Here is a 24,483-nt window from a genome sequence, read left to right as displayed (position 1 = left end):
ATCCTTGCCCACATGAACTGGATCCACCATTCACTAAATAATTACTTTGCAGCGTGGATACCATTTCCAGAGGAGGCATTCATTTATCATATTAAAACCAAAAACAAACACAAGGAAGGACAGGAGGACCTGAGCTCTTAGTAACACTTGAATTGACACAAGCCACCAGAAAAGCTAAGCGAAAAGAAAAAAAAAAAAAAAAGCAAAGGAAAAGAGCAGTTAAACATTGATGAGCTGCCTACCTTTTGGGAGAAGCAGGGAAAAACAAATAAAGCTAAACCCTGAGCAGGCAGAGCCGCATCTGTTGAGAATATGGAGCTCTTTGCTACTTCTAGTTCTCAACCTTAAACACACCTCCAATATACACATTATTTGTCATCCCACACGTTTTTTCCCTATTTTAAAATGACATTTTGCCTTCCTCAGAAAGTACCGAAACGACACAGCTGAAATCGCTCCCTGGGAACCATCTTCCCGGCTTTATGTTAATATACTACCTCGCACAAGGAAATCTTAGTCCCCGATTGCCATTCTTATGCAACAAGGCGCTACAAATAATAAGCAACGGTATAATAATTTACGGGGAGGCATAAATTACTGGGAAACTAATAACCACTCTGAAGGGCATATATGAACCTTGCAATTACAGTAGGCCGTTTGCGGTGCAGAGGCTTCGTGCTGCTGCCAGGAGGTGGCCGCATTTTGGGACTCCTCTTAGACATCTCTCTCTACCAAACCAAAGCTTTGTCAGGACTATCCACAGCAGAGGAAGAAGACGGAGGACAGAGGCCTAGGCCTTCGGTACACTAGGCTGTATATCTCCCAAGGTTACTGCACCGTGGAAAATATCCAGCCAGATAGGTGCCTCTGGATGCCAGTCTCAGGGGAAAGATCACAGGTTGAGGAGGTTAAAGTGCCTTCTCTTCCAGAGGCACGCTGGAGAAACACCAATAAATGAAACCCTCAGCCATGGAATCATGACTTGGTTTAACTAAGGATTCTTTTTTTGTCAGGGTAGTGTATCTAGGACATTTTGCAAGCCTCCAAATTCATTTGAAAAGTAAGTTACAAGAAAAAAATTAAAACCTTTGCAAACCATCATCTTTCACTGAAATGTAGATGGTTAGTCCTAAACCTTTAAATAGTCAATGACATAAAAGCACATACCCATTTACAACCACATTCAAGAAAATGACAACAAACTAAGTTGCATTTGCACAGAGGGAAAACACAAAACAAGACCAAAAAAAGAAAAAAAAGTCCCGACAACAATAATGAAGGTAAATCTTTAAAACAAGAGCGGGGGAGAAAGAAAAAAGACCTCAGCAAACAAAACTAAATCCAGTGCACTGTTTTTCCCCTTCACAAAGTGAAACAAGCTGCTCCTAAAATAATGCTTCCTTGGTTTTCTGGCAATTAGTGTTCTGAAGGATTAGCCTACAATCATAGGCGAGTGTTTGCCTTTCCCAGCCGATGTCACCATAGAAGTCTGTGTTTACCTACAAGGCCCAGGGGATAATTTATAAGCTGCGCTGAGCTCCCGCGTTCACAGGCAGATGTTCCACTCTTGCCACCCACCCTCCTGCCCTAACTTCTCCATCTATGTCCAGTCCCCTGAAATACTGACAGGATCCCATCAGAGGCATGATAAATGCTCTTTATAGCCTCTGGATCCAGCATTCGCACGGTAGCTTAAGCTGATTCAGCAAAAAACAGATACTTAGATGGTCAACACATCACCAGATACCAAAAATTAGATTTCAGAAAGCAACTGAATGCAAAGAATAATTTATCATGGTCCCAGAAAATATTAAACAGAATGGTATTTTTTTTCTCCAAAAACTACTGCCTGCTGTATAATTAAAGTATTGCCATCAATTAGTTTTATGTCCAACACTCAGCGTTTTGTAAAACCTCTCTCCAGTCCAAATGTTCCCATTTTATTTTTAATCTCCACTACACAGGATCAGTGGTCTGACCCTGCTCTAGCCCTCTTGTAAATCAAGAGCAATTCAACCAGCATACATCAAAATACAGAAGTGTAAAACTGGTAAAAGATTTTTTTTTTTAAATGAGCTTTCTCCTGATGCATTAGAACCTCAACATGAGAAAATTAAGATTGTATTTGACACAATGGAAAACTATTCTTTAAAGAAAAGTAACGTGAATCCTTGTCTCAATGGTGAACTGGTAGTATGACCCATGACAATGAATTGGTTATTTTAAAGATACTAATTTTAAAAAATAATTGAAGGACTCAGTCTTACAAAGCATTGATAAATGCGACTAGCATTCCTCACAACAGAGCCCACTGCAGGATAAACAGATCTGTTTGCACGATTGAAGCCACTCAGATCTTCTTAGATCGTAACAAAATGAGGCTCAGAGACTTCATGAGTAGTTAGGGCTTATGAACACACATGCTGAAAACAAAAAAAACATTCTTCCTCCCAAGAATTCAGCCCTTTGCCCCATCAGTAAATTATCTGGAGTTCCTGGAGCTTTGTGGACACTGCTCGAATCAGCTTGAGGGCCATACTTGCTCCGATGGGTTGTTCACAAGCTGCACTAGCGAACAGCCAGCCAGTGGTTTGACATTTGAAATCAACTGCCTCACACCTCCAAGTTTCATAGTGGGTGACCCAATACTTACAAAATGTTTCCATTTCATAAAATGGAAATCAAATTTTGTTCCATTTTAAGAATGAATGATCTCTGGATTCAAACACTGCTTAGCTCCAAAGCCAGGAATTGAGCAGACCTCCGGCTGGCTCTGGGTCTTTGTGCAGGCCACGTCACTTGCACTTGCTCAACTCTACCAGCAAAACTCTACAGTGACACCAATTTGACCAATTTTAGAAGAAGGTGATGTTCCTTCTGATTAATGAATATTGAAACCTGGCCATCAGTTTTCTGTTTGTGAAAAAGTTTTTATGTGCTTATAATTAGCAGCCTCAATAAAGAATGTTCTTTTTGGTGGTGCCATTTTTGAACAAAAGCATGTAATGAATGGTGCATTTCTCTGACTATCACACATCCAGACAGCTACAGTATGAGACCAAAGGTTGCAAGCATTTAGCCAGCAATGAAGTGCAATATTCTTTAAGAAAGGCATTGCCCAGAGTGGATTATTATTAGGAAACAGAATTCATGAATAAATAAACCAGATGGGAATAAGTTAGGCCAGGGCATTAACAGCTCCTAGTGCAATGAATCCTTGATCTTGCTTGAGGGTTTTTCTACAAATGACAAATTTAAAAGCATTAATGTAGTATCTTTGTCAGACATGCCAAAGACTCCATTTGTGTCCAGGAACTCAGATATGCAACAGCACAGTTCAAATCAATCAAATGTTAACACATTCTTTTATTTCCACCAGTTAAGGTACATATTGACTGACCTGATCTGAGTCTTTTACTGGAGCGTTTTTCCCTTTTCTGCAACCACAACTCATGAGCAGTTTTGCATCTCCAATGACTTTTCCCTACAAGAGATAATTCAAGAAAAACATCAGCACAGTCTCAACCATCAAAGTCCAAGATGCTTTTATTTATGACAGGTGGCAGGCGAAGAGAGGGCATTCGGGAAGCTGCAGACTCATCCTGCATTGCCGGGAGATGCCCTGTCCCAGAGGAGTAGCTTGCGTGCGGCCAAGGAGACTTCCTCAAAGGCCAGAAGCAGCACCAGGGAGGTCACATAGACAGGGAGAGGGGCAGAAGGAAAGCAAGGTGTGCAGACGTACACAGAGGAAATATGGGCAAGCCAAGCTGAAAAGGAACCAAAACAACCCAATATCTTCATACACCCACATGAACAGGAACAAGTCTATCACAGTCAGGGAGTGCCATGACCAAGCTCGAGTGACTTGAAGTAAAAGCTATTATGCCAGCATTAATGTGCACCATTACCAAGCTAGTGCTTATTTGCTTGTCGGATAGCTAGGTTTAGCTAAAGACAGACCTACAGCTGTGACTTAGCCACGTTTGGAGAACTGGTCCATATCTCTGCTGGCAAGTCCTTGCCATGAATTCAACAGCCTATATTCACCAAACGCTGCAGTCTGCTTAAGTATACCCTACATCATCATTAAAATGCTAGGGCGAATGGAGATTTCAAAAGAAACAGTCCCCTCACGCTCCCTCTGCCTATAGCCAACAGTCTGAGAAATAACCTGAGCTCAATAAACTCCTTTTCACTCACAACCCATAAGGTTGACCGAGCATAATCCAAGCAGCAGGGTGCCTCACATTAATCTGATTCAGTTCTGAGGATGTTTTGGATCACTTTGGTTCTTCACCAAAGCATGTCTGGAGCTTATCAAATTGGACGTCTTCATAAATCACCATGGTAGAAAGGGGCTCAGATTCCAGATTTGCTCAAAAACTCCTTGAGCTCAAATAGTAACGCGGTCAATTAAGTCCCCCTAAACCCATCATATTTACATGTTCTCCCTCAGAGACACACAAAGACATTGCCTTTTTCCAGACTTCTGCAGTCTCCAGCTGAAAAATAAACACTTTCAGCATTTGCTGGGCAACAGAAGGAGAATCTACTTGTGTGCAGCTTTGGAGAGTAGCAAGATTTCAGCTGGATGGATTTATATGGAAAAGGGGACTACAACATTAGAGCAGTTAATGACTTTAGCAAAGTGGAAACAATCTGCCCTAAATGATGAGGAAGGGAAAGGGCACGATTAAAAGGAATTGCAGCCATTCTTCAATGTCAGGCCACAGCAGAGAGATGACCCTTGGTGGCAGGAATTACAAACAGGAAGATAAACTTCTGATCACCTCGGGAGTCTGCAACCTGCCAGGTGTGGTGAGGTCTCTTATTTTGTGACCCCCAACATCTCAAAAGTTCCAGCAAGGCCAGGTAACATGCAAAAAATATTCTTTCTGCTCTTTCCAAATGCACACTGAAAAGACTGTACCCTGATCTGATACCTCATCAAAATGCCCCAATGCTCGGGCCGCTGATCACACCCCGTCAAAATTCAATGTTTTCAGGGGACTACTTTATGCTGGCAGCCTCTGCAGCTCCTGTTTATCGAAGGTATTTTGCTCTTGCCCCCTTACTACAATCCCTTAGTGATTCAATGTGTAATATCTTAAATTCTAAAACCATTCCCCAGAAATGACTGATTAAAATAAAATGTAGAGTAATCACATTAAATTATTATTTTAAAGATGAGAAACTGAGCTGTAGGGAGTGACTCATCTGTCTAACCAAAGGAGCTTTTTTAGACACTCCAGGGTATCTGAGATACGGCAAGTCTGAGATACAGGAGGACCTAAGGGAGATCCACACAGTTCCTGATGGGCAGCTGATGGACGGACGGGCATGATACCTAGACAAGGGTGTCTATAGTGGCAACAATTGCCTGTGTTTAGGCAACTGGATCCATACATGACTTTCTGGTGGTCACTTGTCCCAGTATCTGCTGCAGAGTCATCCTGTGGGAAAAGATACTTCAGCCTTTTTTTACCCCACAAACTGAGGAGGAGCTGCCATTTTAGACCCTTCTCTGGCTTCTCACTTCTTGGATACACTCCCAAGCAAACTAAGCTCATGGCAAGAAAGGGCAACGTTCTCACATGAAAGAGGGAAGTATTATTAGCTTTGTTTAACAGAGAGAAATTGCAAGATGTTGGCCATAATCGCTTGGAAAATCAAGAGTAGAGGAGGAATCTGAACCCAAACCTTGATAGTTTCTTTTTTCCCTTGACAGTACAAGAAAGCATTTCGGGGGGTGGGGGGGTGGGCATTTCCTTTCCCTAGAAAAACAAATGAAAACGAAGCACTCAACAAATAATCCCGTCTCCCTCTCCAATTGCATATCCACCTCTTTTAATGTGCGTCGCCTGCATTAGCTACTACCTTCACCTACTTTTTAGGAAAAGTCCTTTTATGAACAGATGCCTAATTTGGGGATAGGTGTCTACCATTAGGCAGCGAAGTTGAAAGGGGAGTAAAAAAAAAAAAAAGCATATGGACAACATTTGCAGCCAGTCGCAGCTCCGTTTAAGAGCAGATGGAGGCCTTGTCATTCTGGGGTTTCCTCACATACACCAGGCAGTGCAGTGGGGATACAGAAAGGGGCTTCTGTTTGGATGCTTCTGTCTGGAACCAGATTAGACGAAAGCACGCTTCCCGCGGCACACGCCTTGTGTTACATTAAACATGCGTATGCGACTTCAGCTTGTATTCAGAGATCTGAAACGGAGCCCTCCGGGGTGCTAAGGGTCAGCGAGTTTGGGTTTGTTTATTTGTGTGTTATTTTACAGTTGCTGGGGCCCAAGGAGTTGGTTAGGAAATTTAAAACACCTCGCTGGGACTATCATGCTGAGGTTGCTGCCTCCTAATATATCCCTCTGTCCTCTGTCCGGCAGCACGGCCCCGTGCTCCTGGCAATTTCAGGGCAGGGGGGAACTTTGCAAAGAAAGTCACCGGGGGCTACGGATATTCAGTCTTAATTTACGGAGCCTCATTTTTGGGGCCCTTTACTAACCGGACTGGGGAGGAGAAGTTTGGGAGTAGCGATCATGCAGGCGTGCAGACATATAGTTTCTGAATGCTCGCGTGCCATTTGCTTTGGAGGCAATGCTCCGGGTTGCAAGCCAGTAGGAGCTATGAAGTCCCTGTAAAAAGAGGAGCTTGCTTTGCCTTCTGCTGCCTCCCATCCCCATCACCAATCCCTATCCCCAAAACAAAAAGTGAGAAGGTTCCTCTGTGGGCGTAGAAGAGCAAAGCACACGTAGCTTGTTATCCCACTGCTTCTAATCATGCCAGGGAGGAGTCACTACAGCATCCTCCTTCTCGCGCCACCACCACCCCGTGGGCTCCAGCAGCTGGACAAAGTGTGCAGAAAAAAAAAATAATAATAACAGGCTTAATTATCTCAGCTGCACGGGAGATGGGAGCTGATCCGTTGCCAATTTTAACAGCCTGGCCCCGTGGTCAAGAAAACCCCAAACTGCGTCAAAGCAGCAGTCAGACGAGAGCCGGTCACAGCTCACTTCACCCGAGCGGCTCTGGAGAGAGGCGTGCCAGCACACACAAACCACCCCGGCCAGGGCAGCCCCGGAGGTGGCCGCGAGCCCGGCCGTCGCCGCCTCTACCAGCGCGGTCCCCCGCGCCGCGTGCATGTGCATTCACTCCTTGCCCGGCCAGCGCGCTCTTCAACAGTGCCACAAGCCTTCAGTGCTGACGCTCACCACCCAAAGCTGGTTCCTTCCCGTCCACATGGTTAAGTGAGCTGCATGAGGGTCTACCTCTGCCAGCTGGGAAGACTGGATGGAGAGATGGGTCCAGATCAACTGTGCTGGGCCAAACATCTCTGAGCTGCCACCAAGTTTAGCTAGGATCTGACTTTGGTGATTCAGGTCACCTTTGCTTGCTAGTGAGCAATGCCCACCAAAAATACTGGGAATATTCTTATCCCCGAGAACCTGGCACAAGCCTTTTCTTGCACCTCCAAAATTCATGCGGCTCCAAAGACCTCTCAGTAACAAAGCTGCGAATCCTGCCAAAAGCGTGATTATGTCAGCAACCAATATCCCCCTCCAGCTTGTCGCAGCCTTTCCTCTAAATTAGCAGATGCTGCTCCCCCTCCCCTTTGGCTATCAGAGGTGTCTGACCTATCTCCATCCCTCCCGTTTTGCAATATCCTGCTAATATCCCACACCACCAGATGAAAACCTGGAGTGCCAAACAGCTGACTGACTTGCCCTGCGTCTCAGAAGAAATCTGTGGAAGCGCAAAGCTTCCAACGCAGACTTTCCAAGGCTTTTAATAGCATCTCAGCTGTTAATAGTATCAGCATAGCCTGATACCTACATAAGCACCACAATCTTTTTTTTTTTCCTAGATCCACAAGCTTTCACCAGGAAGAAGATATGTGCACGTACCCCAAGAGTGAACCCTAAAAAATGGGGCTTGTATAAATAGAGTTGAGAAGAACAACATATCCAGGGTTTATGTTGTTCTGCTGCGGTCAGGATGCTCCACGAGTCTTGACGAGCCGGTGCCCGAGTGCCTCCAGAAGGGCTTGGGAGAGCGGGAGAGGCGAAGGGGGGAACGCAGGGAAACGCGCGCTGAATCCAAGGTGGAGGCAAGCACAGTACAACAGACAGCTGGTGTTTGGGTGGTGGTAAATCACCCTGAAATGAGCCTCTTCCCTCAGCTCAATGAGGCCGAAACAACAAAGGGAGGCACAGCTTGCAGCCGGACAGCCCGCTAGCCAACCGCAGACACACATGACAGCTTCATTCAGGAGCCCGGAGTCAATACAAAAGCTTCGAAATCAATCCGACATCCTGCGACCTCAAACAATGCGCCAAATCTTCTCAGAATTGGAGCCCCAAATGAGGGGGAACAGCATTCAAGGGAGATCAAACCGCCGGGCTGGCATTGAAAGGGACTCAAAAGGAGAAGAATGCTCCCAGTTTATTAATGGTGAGGTCTGGCCTGCTGCATCCCAGCCGCCCTAGGTTGCATTCATTAAGGGGCAGCGCTTTGCACACATTATGCAGAAAGGCCGGCGAGCCTGTGTGTGTGCGTGTGTGCGCGGGTGCGCGCCTCACTTTTAGAAATCAGGATGTGCCTTTCTGCTCCGCGCCGTTGTCCTCATCACAAATTCCTCCTGTGTGAACCTCAAAGGCTGGTTTTTCCCACTCAAGCGGCTGCATGGGCACAAACACGAGCGCACGCTCGCTCTCGTCCCTCTCAGCCTGAAAAGCATAAAAGACCGCGGATGGGGTCTTCCCGAGGAAAAAACGCAGCATTTCGCATCTAAGCGATCCCCCTTCCCTCCTGGCCATGCTGAAGTCCAAGCAGTCACCCCCTCCGGGTGGGACTGTGCCGTCCGGGGTAATTTCACCTGCAGCATCTGTCTTGCAGCACTGCATGCAAATGGGACCCTTCCCCCCCACGCATGTGGCAACGGCCACAAAAAGGCCAAGCAAATCCTCTTTATCAGCTTCCCTTTGAAGGCAGGTGTAGAAGTAGACGGCACACACAAAAAGGATAAATACCATTTCCAAAAGTGCTGTTTGGATTTGTCGGTCCTAATTATTTTCTTTTCAGCTGCCACATATCTGAAAGAGTCAGACCTTACACGTTTTCTTCTTCTCAGCTACCCTGCACAAGACAGAGTGTTAGCTTTAGGAGGTCAGACTTGAAAAACACTTCTTTTTTGTGTTGAAACGGGAGTAGATGAAGTGAAAGGGCTGAAGTTTTCAAAGCGGTCTAGAGATTTTGATGCACATTTCCCAGGCATTTTAATTGATGATGTGACAAAATCCAATCAACTTTGCTTTTAAAGTGTCCCATTGATCTTAGAATAGATATGGCTGTAGGTACCAGTAATCTCTCAGATTTAGAGAAACTTAGGTGTACAGAAATGGAAAACAACAACAAGCGTTCCTTAAGACCTAGCAATTTCAACACACTTTATTCTTGAAAGTTGGTGAATTAGTATTAAGGCTTCCACAAAAAACCTTATGCTTTACCCACCCTTTACTTCACTGAGTCTACACTACTACTGCTACAGCTGTGGTCTCCTCAAAGAGCATGGACATGCTATGTATCTCCTCCTCTGAGAAGAAGACAGTTCTGGTTCTACTTCATGAATCCAGATGGCAGAGGGCAACTGGGCAAAGGCAAGTAGAGCAGATCTAAAAGACTTTTTCCCTAGCACAAGGTAGAACAGAAGATCAACTGTACATGCAAGACCAGATGAGGTGATACCACAGGCAGGAAGACTGAGGAGGTCCCGGCCTGATTTATCAACAGCAAGCCCCAAAGCCTATCACTTAGCATTCATAGACAGAGGAAGAACCGCAGCTAGGTTGGGTGCGTGCCCAAAGATGTGGTAGTTGAGTGGTAGGAAATAATGGAGAGCTGCAACAATTACTAGCAATGCAGATGAAACACAGCCTGCAGGGATCAGATGGAGGAAGATTCAAGGTTAAGTCTGTTGGTAGAATAATAATGCTGAGATCTTTCACTTTAAACCACATTTTTATTCTCCCTGCAATCACTAAGTTTGTTTTACATATCTAGCAATTCCAAATGTAAATTTTTGAAATTCAGGAAAACTGAGTTCTTATTTGGATGACTTTTTTTTTTTTTTGCTTGCTTGCTTGCACACTTTGAACTCTGCCATTTGAATAATTTAACAATCTATCTTAAATATTTCACCAATAAATCACAGGCTTGTGTTTCTATTTCATGTTACAACTAATCAGCGAAGGAATGCCTGAGTTGGAAGTTAAAATTCTGCTCCACCAAGTCGGTGATGCATAATCATTTCTCCCCAGACTCTCTGGTGAATAAAAACTTCTCTGCAGAATTAACGTTGTATGAAAAGTTCTTTGTGCAGGCACGGAGCGCAACTGCGGCCGAGGATCTTATATATTCTGCCAACAGGACTTCAGATTTCCAGAGCTAATTGGTTTGTAGAGTTTTCCCACCCTGCCAAGTGCAAGCATGGAGCTCACAGCTGAATCACATCTACAGGCGTGTAGAGCCTGAGCTCCACAACGACAGTCGAGATGCTGACAATATTTACAGACCGCTCTGAAAGGCCCTACATGGGCAAGGGACCAGATTTACGCAACCAATTGTATTCAGATTCATGCCAGGTGCTCATTCCCATCAAAGAGTAGAAAAAACATAGAGGTTTCTTGCCAAAATGGGAGATTTTAAAAGCACCTCACAGGTGAAAGAGAACAGTTTCCAGAGAAGGAGCATGTACCAAGGAGCCTCAAATCTCACTGAAAGTCAATGGGACTAAAACTTCTAAAGTTTCTAAATTGCTTAGGCATTTTTGGAAACTGTATTTCAATGACGTTTTGATGCAAAATTAACACATTTGTGAAAAGTAAGAACAGACCTAAACCCCCCTACTCTCTTCCAAAGTCCCAGTTCATCAAAATGAAACCAGTAAGCCTCACATATACATATATATACATACATATAAAAAAGTAAAAAATTTAGCGCAATTAACTCTTTGTCCCTAAATCACTGAGACACACTCAAGGCAAGACCCACTTTTGTCTCACTCAGCAAAATCCAAAATGCATGAACAAAACGAATAGCTAGCAAGAACTTCACAGTTAACGTTTTGAAACCAAAAAGCAAAAACAAAAGAGAGAAAACGCATGGGAAAAAGGGAAGGGAAAGAGAAAGGAAATAGTTGTAAAGTACATTATTACGAGATTGCCTTCTATTTTGTTGTGTGTCTACTTTTTACTTAGTTTTGTAGCAAAACTCCAAAATCCAATCTCTTTTTCTTCAAAGAAGTAAATGATCGCTCTCTCTCTCAAATACACACATATTAATGTATATGCAAAAACACATGCACACAAATGTGGAGGCATACACACACATGCAAGCCTACACAAACATATGCACAACTAAAAAGCTTCAGGGGCAGCATGATTCCTCTCCCGCAGCTGGGCTCAGGATCCCACCTCTGTGACAACAGTGAGTCTGGCCTGAGCGTGCCTGGGGGAGGGTAGGTAAGATGGAAATTGGAGACGTGTCCTCCTCCTCCTCCTCGTCTGAGGACAGACATCTCCATCTTTCCTCCCCTTCTGCAGCTGACAAGACTTCCTACACAAACTGACACGGAAACAGCTAATTTAGTGCTTTGTGTCAGGAATGCGGCAGGGTCTCGGTCCCCTGCGCCCCTTACTGCCTTGGCCACGTCGTCCTCACGGCGCGGCCCACGGCAATGGTTAGACTTTATGGAAAGGCTTTGGACTGACGGGGCTTCCAGTGGCCGACAATGGCAAATTGAATCTGGTTTCCCCAAAGAAGGGTCGCCCCTTCCCTCTGTCCCTCAAACACACACACCTCCTCCTCTTCTGCTTTTGTAACTTATCTCCCTGCAAGCTACCTCCCAACAGGAGACGAAATTAAACAGGCTGCCCATATGCCATGGCTCACTTGTTGTCTGTTCCTCTCACTGCCATCTGGCCTATTTGCTCAGCCAAAGAAGGCAAAAAAAAAAATAAATAAAAAAAAAAGGGGGGAAGAAGAAGGAGAAGAAGAAGGATAAAGCCAGACACAATGAGGACAAGGAGGGAGGTGATGATGCTGTCTCTCGCATCTGCTCCTTGGCCAGGCTCCCAGATAGATCAGTAATGGAGAGCAGCAGAACCAGTGACAATTAACCCAAACACAGTCCTGTTTATTTAACCTGCTCAGATAGATCAGCTCATGTGCTGCTCCCCTGGCAAGGAGGCGCAGCGCTCCAGCAAGGAGCTTCCCACCGAGAAGAGGAGGTGAAGGGGAGATCCTCGTCTCCTGAACAGGGCTGGAGAAAGCCCACCAGATGCAGCTGAGTGCAATGACTGTGCTGCCGGGCTGCAAATTTCCTTCGCTCTCCAGATCACCTTATTTTTTCTACAGCAACACAAGCAGACTAGCAAAGACAGACATGACTGGGTATGCATGGGGTCTGCAGGTCTGCCTTGGTTTTGATCCACACTAGCTGCTAAAGCTTATCAGGAATCTCCTGACCTTGCAAAACAGAATGAGAAAGCAGAAGGGGAAAGCCAAATAATCTTGGAAGAGCTGGTTACATGGCCCACCATCACTAAAGATTTGTGTCAGGCTGGGGACAAAGTTGGAGAACAGAGCTGTGGGAATAACAGAATTTTTGTTTGTTTTTCAAGCTGAAATTAAAACCTCTAGGTTTTAAAAATAGATTAGTTGAAAAGTAAATTGTAAGAAAGAACAACTACAAAGTCATTTATTCAGCAAAATGAAAAGGAGGTGAGAAAACTGCATTTGGAGTGGGGCTAAATGTGTCATTTGAGCTAAATCAACCCCTTTTACTGCTTTTTTATCCTAAGAAAACAAAATGTAATTACACATTATATATGCATGAAAAGGTTGGTACCTATGGTGATACGGAATTTAGCTATATTCCAGTCCATTTACACAGTTGTGTATGTATTTACCTAAAAGAGAAGGGAGAGGAATTCATCTTGCATTTGTCTGTAAAGGGTGGTATAAATTGAGGGCAGGCTAGAAGCGTATGTGTGCACAAAAACACATGCCTTTCACTGAGACAGGTGTCAAAAGACCTACAGTCAGTTCGTTTCAAGGCAGACGCCGCTGAGTCACGACTCAGTAATTACCATTAGAGCTCCATGAGATCATGGTGGGGAAACCCCTCTGGGGAGAGACAGCCGGGATGAAGAGCAGACCCTACTCTTCCACAGGCAGCAGGTTTTGCATGCGTGCACACAGAAATCCCAGGTGGGAATCTTGGAGAAGGGTGGATGAGAAGAAAGGTAGGTATTGTTGCATATACGATTAAGGAAAGAGCCCTTACTTCAGCTGTGTGCCTCCACCCGAGTCCCAAATCCTCAACAAACATAGAGGAGAAGGCAAAGAGAGATTATATTCCCCCTGAAGATGGTACCTTGCCATTCTTGGTTATGTTTTAGCCTGATGCTGTGACAGATCAGAATCAAGCCAGGTGAATGTTTTCACCCATTACCATTCCTCTGCTTGCAACCAATGAGCAAAGACAGCGCTACTTGCCTTAAGCTCCCCATTTTTCTACAACTTTCTCTCCACATGCATGCAGATATAGTTAGGCAACATGCATAGCATGGTAACGGATGCCCCAAAACAAAGGTTGAGTTGATTCTTCGCGCGTTTGGGCTTATGGTTCCTACTAACACAGAACTACTCTTTCCCCATCCAAAGAGCCTGCCTGGAGCAGGATCCTTGGAAAGGAAGAAAAGCTTTGTGAATGCAAAATACTTTATCAGTAGTGGCAGTGGAAATAGAAACCAGATTTTCCTAAAACTGAAACGTAGCATCATTACTAACTTTAACATTGCTGCTGTCACTCCACAGCAGGGATTCCAGCTTTGGGAACTGATTAGTTAAAACCAGCAACAATAACAACAACAACAACAGCTACAGCTAGAGAAAAGTCTTTTTGCAGTCGGGCTGCAGTTGTCTGAGGAGATGAATTCCACCAAGTGTTTCTGCTGACATCATAAACCGATCCAAGCTCTGCTCTTGTGGTTTATGATCTCACCACTAAGCACCTCCATGGAATTATTCCCTCATATCTTACTGCAGCCCATCCATTATCCTCTACCTAATTGCTTCCACAGCACTGCTGCAACAGAGATTTTTCCTACAGCTGAACATTTGTATTCCCAAGAGTTGTCACCTGCTGGGTCAAGTTCCTCAATCTTTACATTTTATGTTACTACAATGGGAAGATGTTCCAGTGAACAGAAAAGCGTACAAACCCAACAATCAATCTGATTCCTTCCTTTGGATTTTCTTTCAAACAGAAGGGAACTTGCCAAAGATCGTATTACATCACACTACGGAAATAGGGTAGAGGGAAAGTGGAGCAGTGTCAAGCACTATCTATCCATTACAGCATTAAATCAAAATTCCCCAGTCAGTGTGATAACAATAAACTGAAATAAAGTCAATGGGAAGGGAGGACTCGGAGCAGACTGCAAAACTGGAAGGGATATGGCAGATGGATTTGGGTCGGTTTGTTTGTTTTTTGTTTGTTTTGTTTTGAGGTATGGGAGTTGGGAGTGACTAACACCGAGCTAATGATGTCCAGCCTGACTCCTGACCACTTTAAGGCCCCTAAGCTCTTAGCTTCCCAGAAAACAACAGATTCATCCTGTGAAGAGAATTAGGGTGCTCCCCATTTTATAGCTGACAGTGAAAGCCCAAAGAGACCATGCAATTTGCTCACTCTCGCAAAGGAGGTCTGCGGTAGGCCGAAGAGCAGCAGGTCCATCTTTCACATCCAGAGTTTTTAACCCCCCAAGCCAGAAATACATCATTTCACATTTCCACTTTCTATCCTGAGGTTCCAAAATACAGCACACAGGGCTAAGCGAAGACAGTGTCATCGAATGACTACATTATTGGTCTGACACCGAGAAATCTGGGGGTCCTAGACTGAGCTTTGTGTATCTGGAAATTCACTTTCATTCTCTGTGACTTTTTCCCTCCTCCCATTTTCAGAGGCAAGACATCTTTTTATTACAAGATTTCTCTCTCCAGTGGGCCTGAACGAAGTTTTTCAAATCGTACAGTTTCAGGGTCATACGTAACCTAGTAAACCCCAGGTGTTCAACCATGACTCCTTGACTTAGGCCAACAGAATCTAGGACTTTCAAAAGCTATCCCATCCCAATGCTGAACAAATCTAGGCCTACCTAGCACTGAGACGTGGATTCCTCAACCTCAGGCAGGAACTCTTGCAGTAGCTACAATACCACTAGGAGCGTAACTCTAGTGATTGTTTCCTCCCATCTAAGAGCAGAGGACTTTGTTATCTTCAGCCTTCAGAGAGGAGCTTCCCCAGTGCTGCATCATGCCTAATCATGCTGGCAAGAGGAGGAGCACATTGTACTACTGAGGGATGGCGTGACAGGCTGGTAAGGAAGTCCCACCACACTGCTAGTACGAAGTATCGAGGACGTCAGAGCATTTTTCTACAGCTATCTGAAGACTGAAAAACACTTCAAAATTTGAGCATTTCATTTTTGTAGAAAAGAATTACTGTTTTGGGGGGTGTGACCCTTTTTTCATTCAAAGTCTGGGGGAGGCCTTGCCAACCAAACTCTAACAAACTTCAGTCTATCTTCAGTCCCCACCACGTCACTTCACCATCTCCTTCGCATTCAAGACATTCGCTTGCACCTATACTTGCCCATCACATTTGCCTCCAGTGTAAACAGCAAAGTCTTGAGGGGAGGATTAAGCTTCTCTGTATTTTCTAAAATAAAATAATTTCTAAAATTTCTAAATAAGCCACTATTCTGGCTGTGAAATGCTGCAGCAATGGGACCAGTGACTGAATCAGGAATATCGCAATGTTGATAGCCTTTACTGTAAAATACTGTTACACCTTTCAGCCTCAGACACCAAAAACTGCACGAACTGCTGTCGCCTCTCCCTCCCACCCACTCGTTTGAAAAGATAAAAATCAAGGTCCGGGCTGCTGAGTCAGACGACAAACACCCAAACACGACATTTACTCGGACGTGTTTTCGGCCACCTCTTTACTGAAACTGTGTGTCACGGGGCTGCCGGGATGCTCTTTTAACCTCTTCCTGAGAAGCAAGCTGCTGAGAACCAGCCCACCAGAAACCACATGCAGCAAGAGAGACAACAACAACAACAACGGCTTTGTGAACAGGACACATTTCAAAACTTCGGGTCGGAAATTGCTTCTTCTCAGCCCAAAACCCTGAGCCACCGTGTCAAACACCCTGAAGACCTGGAGAAACATTATGGCCTGGAGGATAAAGCCCTAGCCCAGAAGTTGTGAAATTCCAGCTTTTTTGAACCTAGCATATGAACAACCTCCGGCAACTCAGGTTACAGCTCTGGGCCTCAGTTTCCCCTGAAAACTGACTCTCCAAAGCGCCCTGGCCCCCCCACAGAAAGCCCGAATAAAAGAGCTAGCTGTTACAGGTAATATTTTAGAAACGAAAACCTTTGAGGTGGCCAGACTTGGTGCTCCCGAGGGAAGCTCTCCTCTTCGTTAGGTGAAGAAGTACGATTTTCCACTCCGGGCTTAGCTAAAGCTGCAGATCGTTACAGCTGAAGGCACCTCGGTTAACTCAGAGTTTCCATTTCTCTTGGTTTTTTTCAGGTCTCCTTTTTAGTTTCAGTTTGTATTTCCTGCCTCCCTTCCCCCTCTTTCATTTTTGGGGCTTCAAATTCAAACGGAAACTGAAAGCGTCGCCGACTTCAAATCTTCCGCCTTTATCTAGTTTTGACTAGAAACCAAAGCAGACCAAACAAAACAAAACGGCGCTGAGATATCACTTTGGGGTTCAAAATGCTTTGCAGTCCTGAGAAGCTGCCTCCATTCTCATAGATGTGGGCCCATGTTGTCGTATCCCCCATTCACAGCGAGGGAAATCAAAACGGAGGCAGTTTAAATGGCTGGACTTTTTCTTTTTAAGAATATAAGGTGTTTCGAGTTCCTTGGCAGTACTAGATAGGCCTGGGTTGGGAGGCTCAAGCCCCTTTGGAGTTTAAGCCCTGCACCTTCATGCAACAACTGAAGCACGTTCAGCCTTGCTCAGAAAATACATTTGATTAAATAAAACCAACTCCCCCCCACCCCACCCCCCCGCTGAGCAAGGAAGCTGCAAGCTTTGGGGAGCTCAGTTCTCGAGAAGAGCACGAGTTCGCTGCTGGGAACTACGGCCTTTGCTGCAAGTGATGTCTTCGGATTGGCCTCATATCTGCTGGCCTCTTGGCATCCCCCAGCCAAATAAACAATGAGGTTTTTTTAACTGATTTTGATTGACTTCTCTTCCTCTCCCTCCGTTTTTTCTGGCAGGGTTGCAAATGAAGGATCAGCTCTTTAGCGATTGCAACCAGAGCTATTAAGCCTACCCCATGAGGAGCGCAGAGAAGTGGTGCGCACGTATTTCTCCTAACTTTGCCACTTCAGGAATTACTCCCCCTGTCCTGGGAACCAGACCTCTCTTCCCTTGCACTTGGAAAGCAGAGGTATGCCAAAGCAAAACTCAACCCCGGAGGAATATACGGGATGTCTTACATCGCAGGACAATACTTTCAACACTTTGTTTTGGGACTGAAAAAGGAGGCAAGACAATCACCTGCTTGACTGAGCTCTTTGGACGAGGCAAACAAGCGTCACTTTGTTCTCACTCGTGCAAGCCGAGCAGCAGCGGAGTGGGGTACGGGAAGGTCACTATGGACACGTGATCTCATGGCAGGAGGACGGTTTGGTGGCTGAATGGGCTGGGGCTTCACTTTCTGCTCTCCTGCTGATACAGAGCTTAACACAGCGGGAGGCATTTGAATGCCTCCGTGCCTCAGTTTCCCCACTGTATGTTGATGATCTCGCTGTCTGCTCCCACTACAGCCCTCCTTACAAAGCACTTCCGAAATGACGTCCAAGCCTGCAGTACTGAGCCGCCAACACGCCAGCGGCTTCGTGGCCGTGCAACCAGAAAAGAGCAGGCACTTGCCTTGTCCCGGCATCAGGAATATCCCCCACGTCCTGCTCACCACTTTCCAGCACCCAGCTGCAAGGCACGACTAGTCAGAGACAACCCTGGCACACCTCAGCATGCTACGTTTAAAGATGGTGCCTAAAATAAGGCAAGCTCTGCCTCTCTGCTTAACGACAGCCACAATTGTTGGACCTGTCGATGAACACTGATGGCTTTAACCAAGCCCGTACTGACCATAAAAATGCTCCTGAACTTCTCTTGGGTATCTTCAAGGAGCAAAGGCCTTTGAGGGGCCAAATGCAACACAATTTGCTGGCCGTAATTAGGATACAGCCCTGCCAAAACCTTCCTCCGCTGCAGCTTGTATTGGCAGCTATGGCATTCTCCAAAAAAACATTTTATAACCCCGCCTCAGAGTTTTATGGCATGAGCGTATAGAAGCAAATGTAAACCCTGCTGACCCTTGGGCTGCTTTTTGGCTCAAGGAATTGATTCTTTTTACATCTTTCTTTCCCTTCGCTTAGGCTCCTTAACTAACCACAGATTTCCAAGGAAGAAGGAAATTATGTTAATTGAAACCTTCTCAGTGCATTATCAGCTTTAGTGGGAGCATTTGGGGAGGGGGGAGGGCAGCGGGGATACAAACGATTAAATCACCCCTTGCTGGAAGACGTCAGGGTGCGAAAGCCCAGTTAACCACTTTCGGTCACACCAGGTCCCCACCTGGCTGGAACTTCCTCCTCCCAAGGGCCACTGAAACCTCTCACGTCAGAGGGCAGGCGACAGACAGCGCCGGGACGGGGCTGAACCAGGAACCCAGGCAGCTCATCTGCGAGGCGTCAGACAGACAAAATTTCGCCCGGCTCGCTTCGGCTCGGTTGCCCGCTGCCGCCAACACCGCGGTTTCGCAATGACTGCGATGGAGGCACAGGGGCATGGGGGCACGGCAGAGGCACTGCTGCAAGATCCGCCGCGGCCAGCTGCATGAAGCCCGTCTGGTCACATCTCCATCGGCACCAACTTGGACCTGGCACACGGGTAACAACACCCGAAACAGACACCGTTGCAGAGGGTGAAAGACAGGACCGAGGGGCAGGAACCAGTGCCAAGTCACTCCAGCTCCATCTTGAACCACCCCGCTGAGAAATGCCGCCCACGCCTTCCAGTCTCTCCTTCCCTACCTGACATCACTTCAGACTAAGTTATTAAAGAACGCCTTGATATTCTGACTTGAGAAGCTGCTAAATATTATCTAAACTACAAGTGGACATACCCAAGGGTTGAGCAGTTGTCACGTTTCACTGGCACGCAACTAGATCTCATCCGCGTTATGCCCTGCAACGACTTGTCTACATCCCGACGGACGGACGATAGCTGGATCCCCAGAACACATTTTTAATGAAGGCACCCTCTAAAACAGACAATTTCCCAAGTGGTACAAAGTATGCAGGAAGGTAGAGCAAGTCTCCTTTGAAAGCAAAAACATCAGGAATGGGTCAAATTCTGCTCTTGTAGATGTCGATTTGGGGGGGACATATTTTATGACTAGAACGGCGGCATTTTGACATCGCAGTTGCCCGAGGAGAAAGAAATGACCAAGCAAGGTGTAAACACCAGGCTCCAGGGATTTCCACCAGCACAAGCGAGAAGTTTTTGGGAACAGGTTTAGCCGGAACGCTGTTCCAACGAGAGTCCTCGGCTCATCCCCCTCCCAGCGTGGACCGGCTGGCCGGCTCTCCCAGAGCCTCCTGGCGCAGGCTGACTGAATGCCGCTCAAAATATTTCCTCAATTAGAGGAGAAAACAGGAATTTGCCACTTGTCTGCCTCCATTCTGTTGCCTGTCAGCGTTCGGCAAATATTTCAATCGCGGCCCTTTGCACGCTTCGAGCCCCGCGTGTTTAACCTCTGACCCGCCCCGGTCTAATCCATCGGCCTTTACCTTCACGGCTTTACAGCCATGGCCCGACCACAGAAGGGGCTTGCAGGGGAGAGGAGGACAAAAGGGGGGTGGAAAAACCCTATGACGGACGCAGAGATTGCAATATTTGACGGCAGAGGGGGCACATATTTGAGGTCCTAGAAGATGTCAGTTGGCTTGATGAACCGGTGAGGGGCATTCAGGCTTCCACGTTTGGAAGAACAGTGTGGAAAATTAACACATGGGAAAAAAAAAGGGAAGAGCTTCTTTTCTCTTGGCTCTCCTCCGGATGGCCTGCAGCACCTTGAGGTATCTAACCATCTCCAGAGCCTTTGCTCTTCTCCTCCCCACCTCAACCACTTCTCATAGCCTCACAGGTCACTGAGATTAGGAGCTCGCTGTCCGAGAGGACGTGTGATGAAAATAACGCCCAGACTGTCAACCACGGAAGCGTCAGCAAAACTTTGGCAGTGAAGGCGCGTAGGGCCCGGAAGCCCCGCGTGGGCCCTGCCTCCTCCCCTCCGTGATGCAGCCCAGCAAAGCATCCAGTGCGGGTCTCCAGGGGCCACAGCCAACCTCCCACTTCATGAGAAACCGCTGACCCTTCCGTCACGTGGACGCTTTAATTGTTCGCGTCGGTATTTTGCTTCTCTCCGCCGTAGACAGTTTGCTGTCTGTTATCTGCCCTTCATACGTAATTAATCGTGCTGTCTCCTGGCTCGTTAGAAACAAGCCCCTCTCCTCCCCTTTCCCCTCCCCCAGCCAAGTCGCAGCGTGCATTATTTCGGTTAAATCATGTTTAAGTAACTACATAAATAGTAGGTCGAGTTTGCCTTTTGTCCAGGCTGAGGCTGCCGCTTGGCTCGTTTCTCAGCGCGCCAGACCAGCAAAGCCCTCATCGCTGAGAGCTCTCAAAGGGAAACCTTCACCAGCGCTGCGAGCCCGGCATAAGGCAGCCACGCAAGAAGAAGAGCGCGGGGCGAAGGCAGCCCCGTCCACCCTCGGAGCAGAAGGCTCGTGCAGTAGGTAGCAAGCACAAGGTGCCAAACCTGAACGGGAGAGGCGTAAAAGTCATGCTGCAGAGCAACATCCTGCAAAGCGGATGCTAACGGTCTAGCAAGAGGTAGCTGCAAGAAGAAGGCAAGTTTTTAGTTTTTATTTTTTTTCCCCCTTAGCTTATGGTATCCAGCCAGATGCACTTTCAGCAGTATCACTTCACACACCCTCAGTCACCCACTAAAGACCCAAGCAGACTTCTCTTGTGACTAGCCATGAAACTCGGAGGCTGCAATGGAACTGAAAGACTTCTGAGCTTTTCATTCAATTAAGAACAAAATGAAGAGTTTCTGAAGTGGGTTCCCTCAGTGCACTGGTTAAAAAAAATAACTGAGGATGTGGGTATACAGGTTCAAGCAACCTAAAAACCAACATGAATCATCAGCGTGAACTCAGACAAAACCTGAACCAAACTTTCTTCAAGGGTCAGGATAGTTCAGCTGGAGGCTGTAAGGTTCACTTGCTTGTATTTCTGCACTCCCAGGGAACAGCCACTGATGGAAAAAGCAAGAGAAAGCTTGTTTCCTTGAGATTTCCCTCTTACCTTAAGAGATTTAATCATCTGGATGAGCTTCAGGTGAATCACCTGAACTTTTGGCTACTGACTCTGGCCAAGACCTCCCATCTGCCTTGTGTGTGCATATCGCTGCTGATAGACCTCAGCTAGCCAAGTGCTTTAACTGATTGGACCAGGCTCAGTTTTACTGTATTGCCTGTACAAGGGTACTGAAGAGCTTCAGTGAAGACTTCCCCGTGAAAGGCGCTGCCTGCATTTCCAGCATTGTTATATTACACTAAGTTACTGCTTTGGAGAAATGCTCATAGCAGGAATGCAAAGCAATAACGTTCCCTCTTCCCAGAACAAGCTGGGCGCAGATGATGGTAGAGCAAAAGCCCTCCCGACCGCCTAAGACCAATGAATCTCACCAGTGACGCGGGAAGACCACCACGAAGAGCCAGGGCAAAGTCCACTTTTTCAGTCTATCTACAGTGGCCCTCTCTACCAGAACTGCTTCAGAAGGACGGAGGTCACAAGCATATGTTGTACAAGTCACTAAAGCTGTTTTATCAGAGACTCAATCTAAACTCACTTCATAGGCCTGAACTACCAGGGAAAAATGCTGCTGTCAAGCTGAACTCCCCCCAGACAGCAGTCCTGCTTCCCATCTCTACCCAGTTGACCCTCATTAGGCAGCACATGTATCTTCAGGAGGAGGCAGTCTCCCTTGCAACTTTTTCCAAATATAGGCAGACAGAAATAAAATATCCAGTTTGGTCATTCAGAAATGCACCCTGCTTTTACATGATTTTATATTATTAATAATATATGCATTTCTTTTAAGAAAAAAAAACCTTCTCAAGAAGGAAGGGGGGAAGGAAGGAAGAAAGAAAAACATCCAGGAGTGGGGGAAGGGGAGAGGGGGGGAAAGGACAACAATCTGAGACTTTCAATGGGAATGTCCAAAAATAACACAAACAGGATCTCCCTGCCATCTGCTCCGATCCTCTCTGAATGGCTTTCAAAGTAAAAAGCCTTGCCAAAACCTGACAAACAAAGCACTGAGCATCAGTTTTAATGAAATACCAATACTGCGTTTCCCCCATCCCCCCTCTTTTCCCTACATATACGCACACACCTTCCACACCCCTCCAGTTGCCAAATAAATGACACTATGCAAAAAAATTTGCTTCGGTTAGGAAGCTGAATAAACAAGGAATAATTTTGCAAGTGCTCCCATATGTCTCTGCTTCTCTGCTTACAATGGACACTAATAAGATTTGCCATAACTAATTCATTCTTTCACACCACTACTCTATTCTCTACCTTAAAAAAAAAAAAAAAAAGTGAGAGAAAGAAATTAAACCCTGCCTATCCCATGTGCATTTTTCTGCAACTTTCACACAGCAGAAACACAAGTGTTTCAACAGGAAGGCCCATCCATCCCAGAACAGACACTTTCTGCTTAGTTTAGACCCCTCAAAGAGGCTTAAAGGTAAGTTTTACTGATGCTTAAGGGTAATGTTTGTAACTTATTTTCTTTATTTTCCATTCCAATAAAAACGAGGGGGGTGGTTAAAGGGACTGATGGGGAGACAAGAGCAGGGCTGTGACCCCCAATCCAAAGGCAACGCGTTAGTGCACGTAAAGCAGAAAGTGAGGTTCATTAGCTGGGAAAAACAACAATTCTCCTATGTTTTGCCTCGGCCCAGTTAAGCGGAGCAAACAAAAAGGCAAGCAAAGAGCAGAAACACCCAAGAAATCAATACCGCGTTCAACACGCGGTCGCGTTTCAATCATTTGGAGAGACGCTCACCAAGCACGGTGGCTAGAGGTGGCGATGGACACCTGACAGCGCCGCGAAGGGCAGAAACCAACTTCACTGAGTTTTTTCCTTTTTTTTTGGTTTTGTTTTTTGTTTGAGGAGACACCAGGCACTGCTGGGGTCAGCTTTACTCCACGAGCTGGCGTTCAAGTCCACTCAGCCTCTGCAAGAAAGCATTTCTATCCATCCATATCTGCAGCCTTATGGAAACCGCTCTCCTTACTTGGAAACCATCATTATTCTCAGAGTTCATAATACACTTTTTATGTCCTTTCCGACTCCTTCCTCATGCTCGAAAATCAGCCTTGTTTTGGTCTCTTTGTCCAGTCTTTGGGTCTGCTTATTCACAGGGCGTCATCCTACCTGCCATCTAGGCCACTTTGCGGCAACTGATACCTGTATTTTCACATCTGACTTCACAGAATCACTTTCCTATCTACTGCTTTTTGTCCATGCCCCCCCTTCCCTCACTGGCTCTTTCTTCCTCTCTGGCTGAAGTCTCAAACTGTCCCTATAACATAACTTAGCATCCAAATGGTGCGTAATGCATTGGTGGTGACCAGCTATTTGGTCCAAGCTGGTTGTATCTTACAGAAGAAACTGAGCTTAAACTGCAGACGTTACCCAAATAAAGTGGCGAGGACTCCAGGCAGGCGAAGCTGTGGGAAGACAGAATGCAAAGGGGGCTATAGGGGGAACATAAAGCATTTCTACTTTTCCTAACCGGGGATTAACACATGGGTTTTAAACAAGGGGACTCCCTGCCCCAGCTGACAGCAGCAGCTGCAGCTTCTGACTTGCTCACGGAGTGGCAGGGAATCGAATCAAAGAGAAAAGAAGAAAGAGGACAACCCTTCCTTGGGGAGCAGGAAACACAATACGAGCTATTCTAAAACCCCTGCAAATACTGGCTTGATTTTAGGTCAGGCTTTCCATCCCCCTTCTGTCCCCCCCCCCCCCCCCCACACACACACACACGTTTCAGAACAAAGGGAAATTGGTATTTTTCGAAATTCTTCTGAAAGCCAACTCGGCAGATGGTTCTTTCCATACTGGGGAGGGAACAAAAAGAAAAACCTGCCAGGATACACATCACCAAGATGTGACAAAGATGGGCACGGTGGATGGCCTCTGACCCAGGGATTTCACAGAGGCCCATTAAACCATGTG

At 46.1% G+C, this 24,483-nt stretch overlaps 1 protein-coding gene across 5 annotated transcripts in view; it reads right to left on the bottom strand.

The window, feature by feature from the left end:
- The window catches only part of LOC135325098 (SET-binding protein-like), a 263,102-nt gene that overhangs the window by 209,473 nt on the left and 29,146 nt on the right, over positions 1–24,483 (bottom strand). For 4 of the 5 annotated variants that reach the window (XM_064502592.1, XM_064502589.1, XM_064502591.1 and 1 more), the window contains exon 3: positions 3,401–3,484. The exons of the other annotated variant lie outside the window; for it this stretch is intronic. In XM_064502592.1, the coding sequence (XP_064358662.1) occupies positions 3,401–3,484 (84 nt within the window). The remainder of the gene's footprint in view (positions 1–3,400; positions 3,485–24,483) is intronic. 5 annotated transcript variants of the gene reach the window in all.

This window comes from Dromaius novaehollandiae, chromosome Z (assembly GCF_036370855.1).
Source record: "Dromaius novaehollandiae isolate bDroNov1 chromosome Z, bDroNov1.hap1, whole genome shotgun sequence".
In the NCBI taxonomy this organism is placed as follows: Eukaryota; Metazoa; Chordata; class Aves; order Casuariiformes; family Dromaiidae; genus Dromaius; species Dromaius novaehollandiae.
This window is presented reverse-complemented; position numbering and strand designations above follow the sequence as displayed.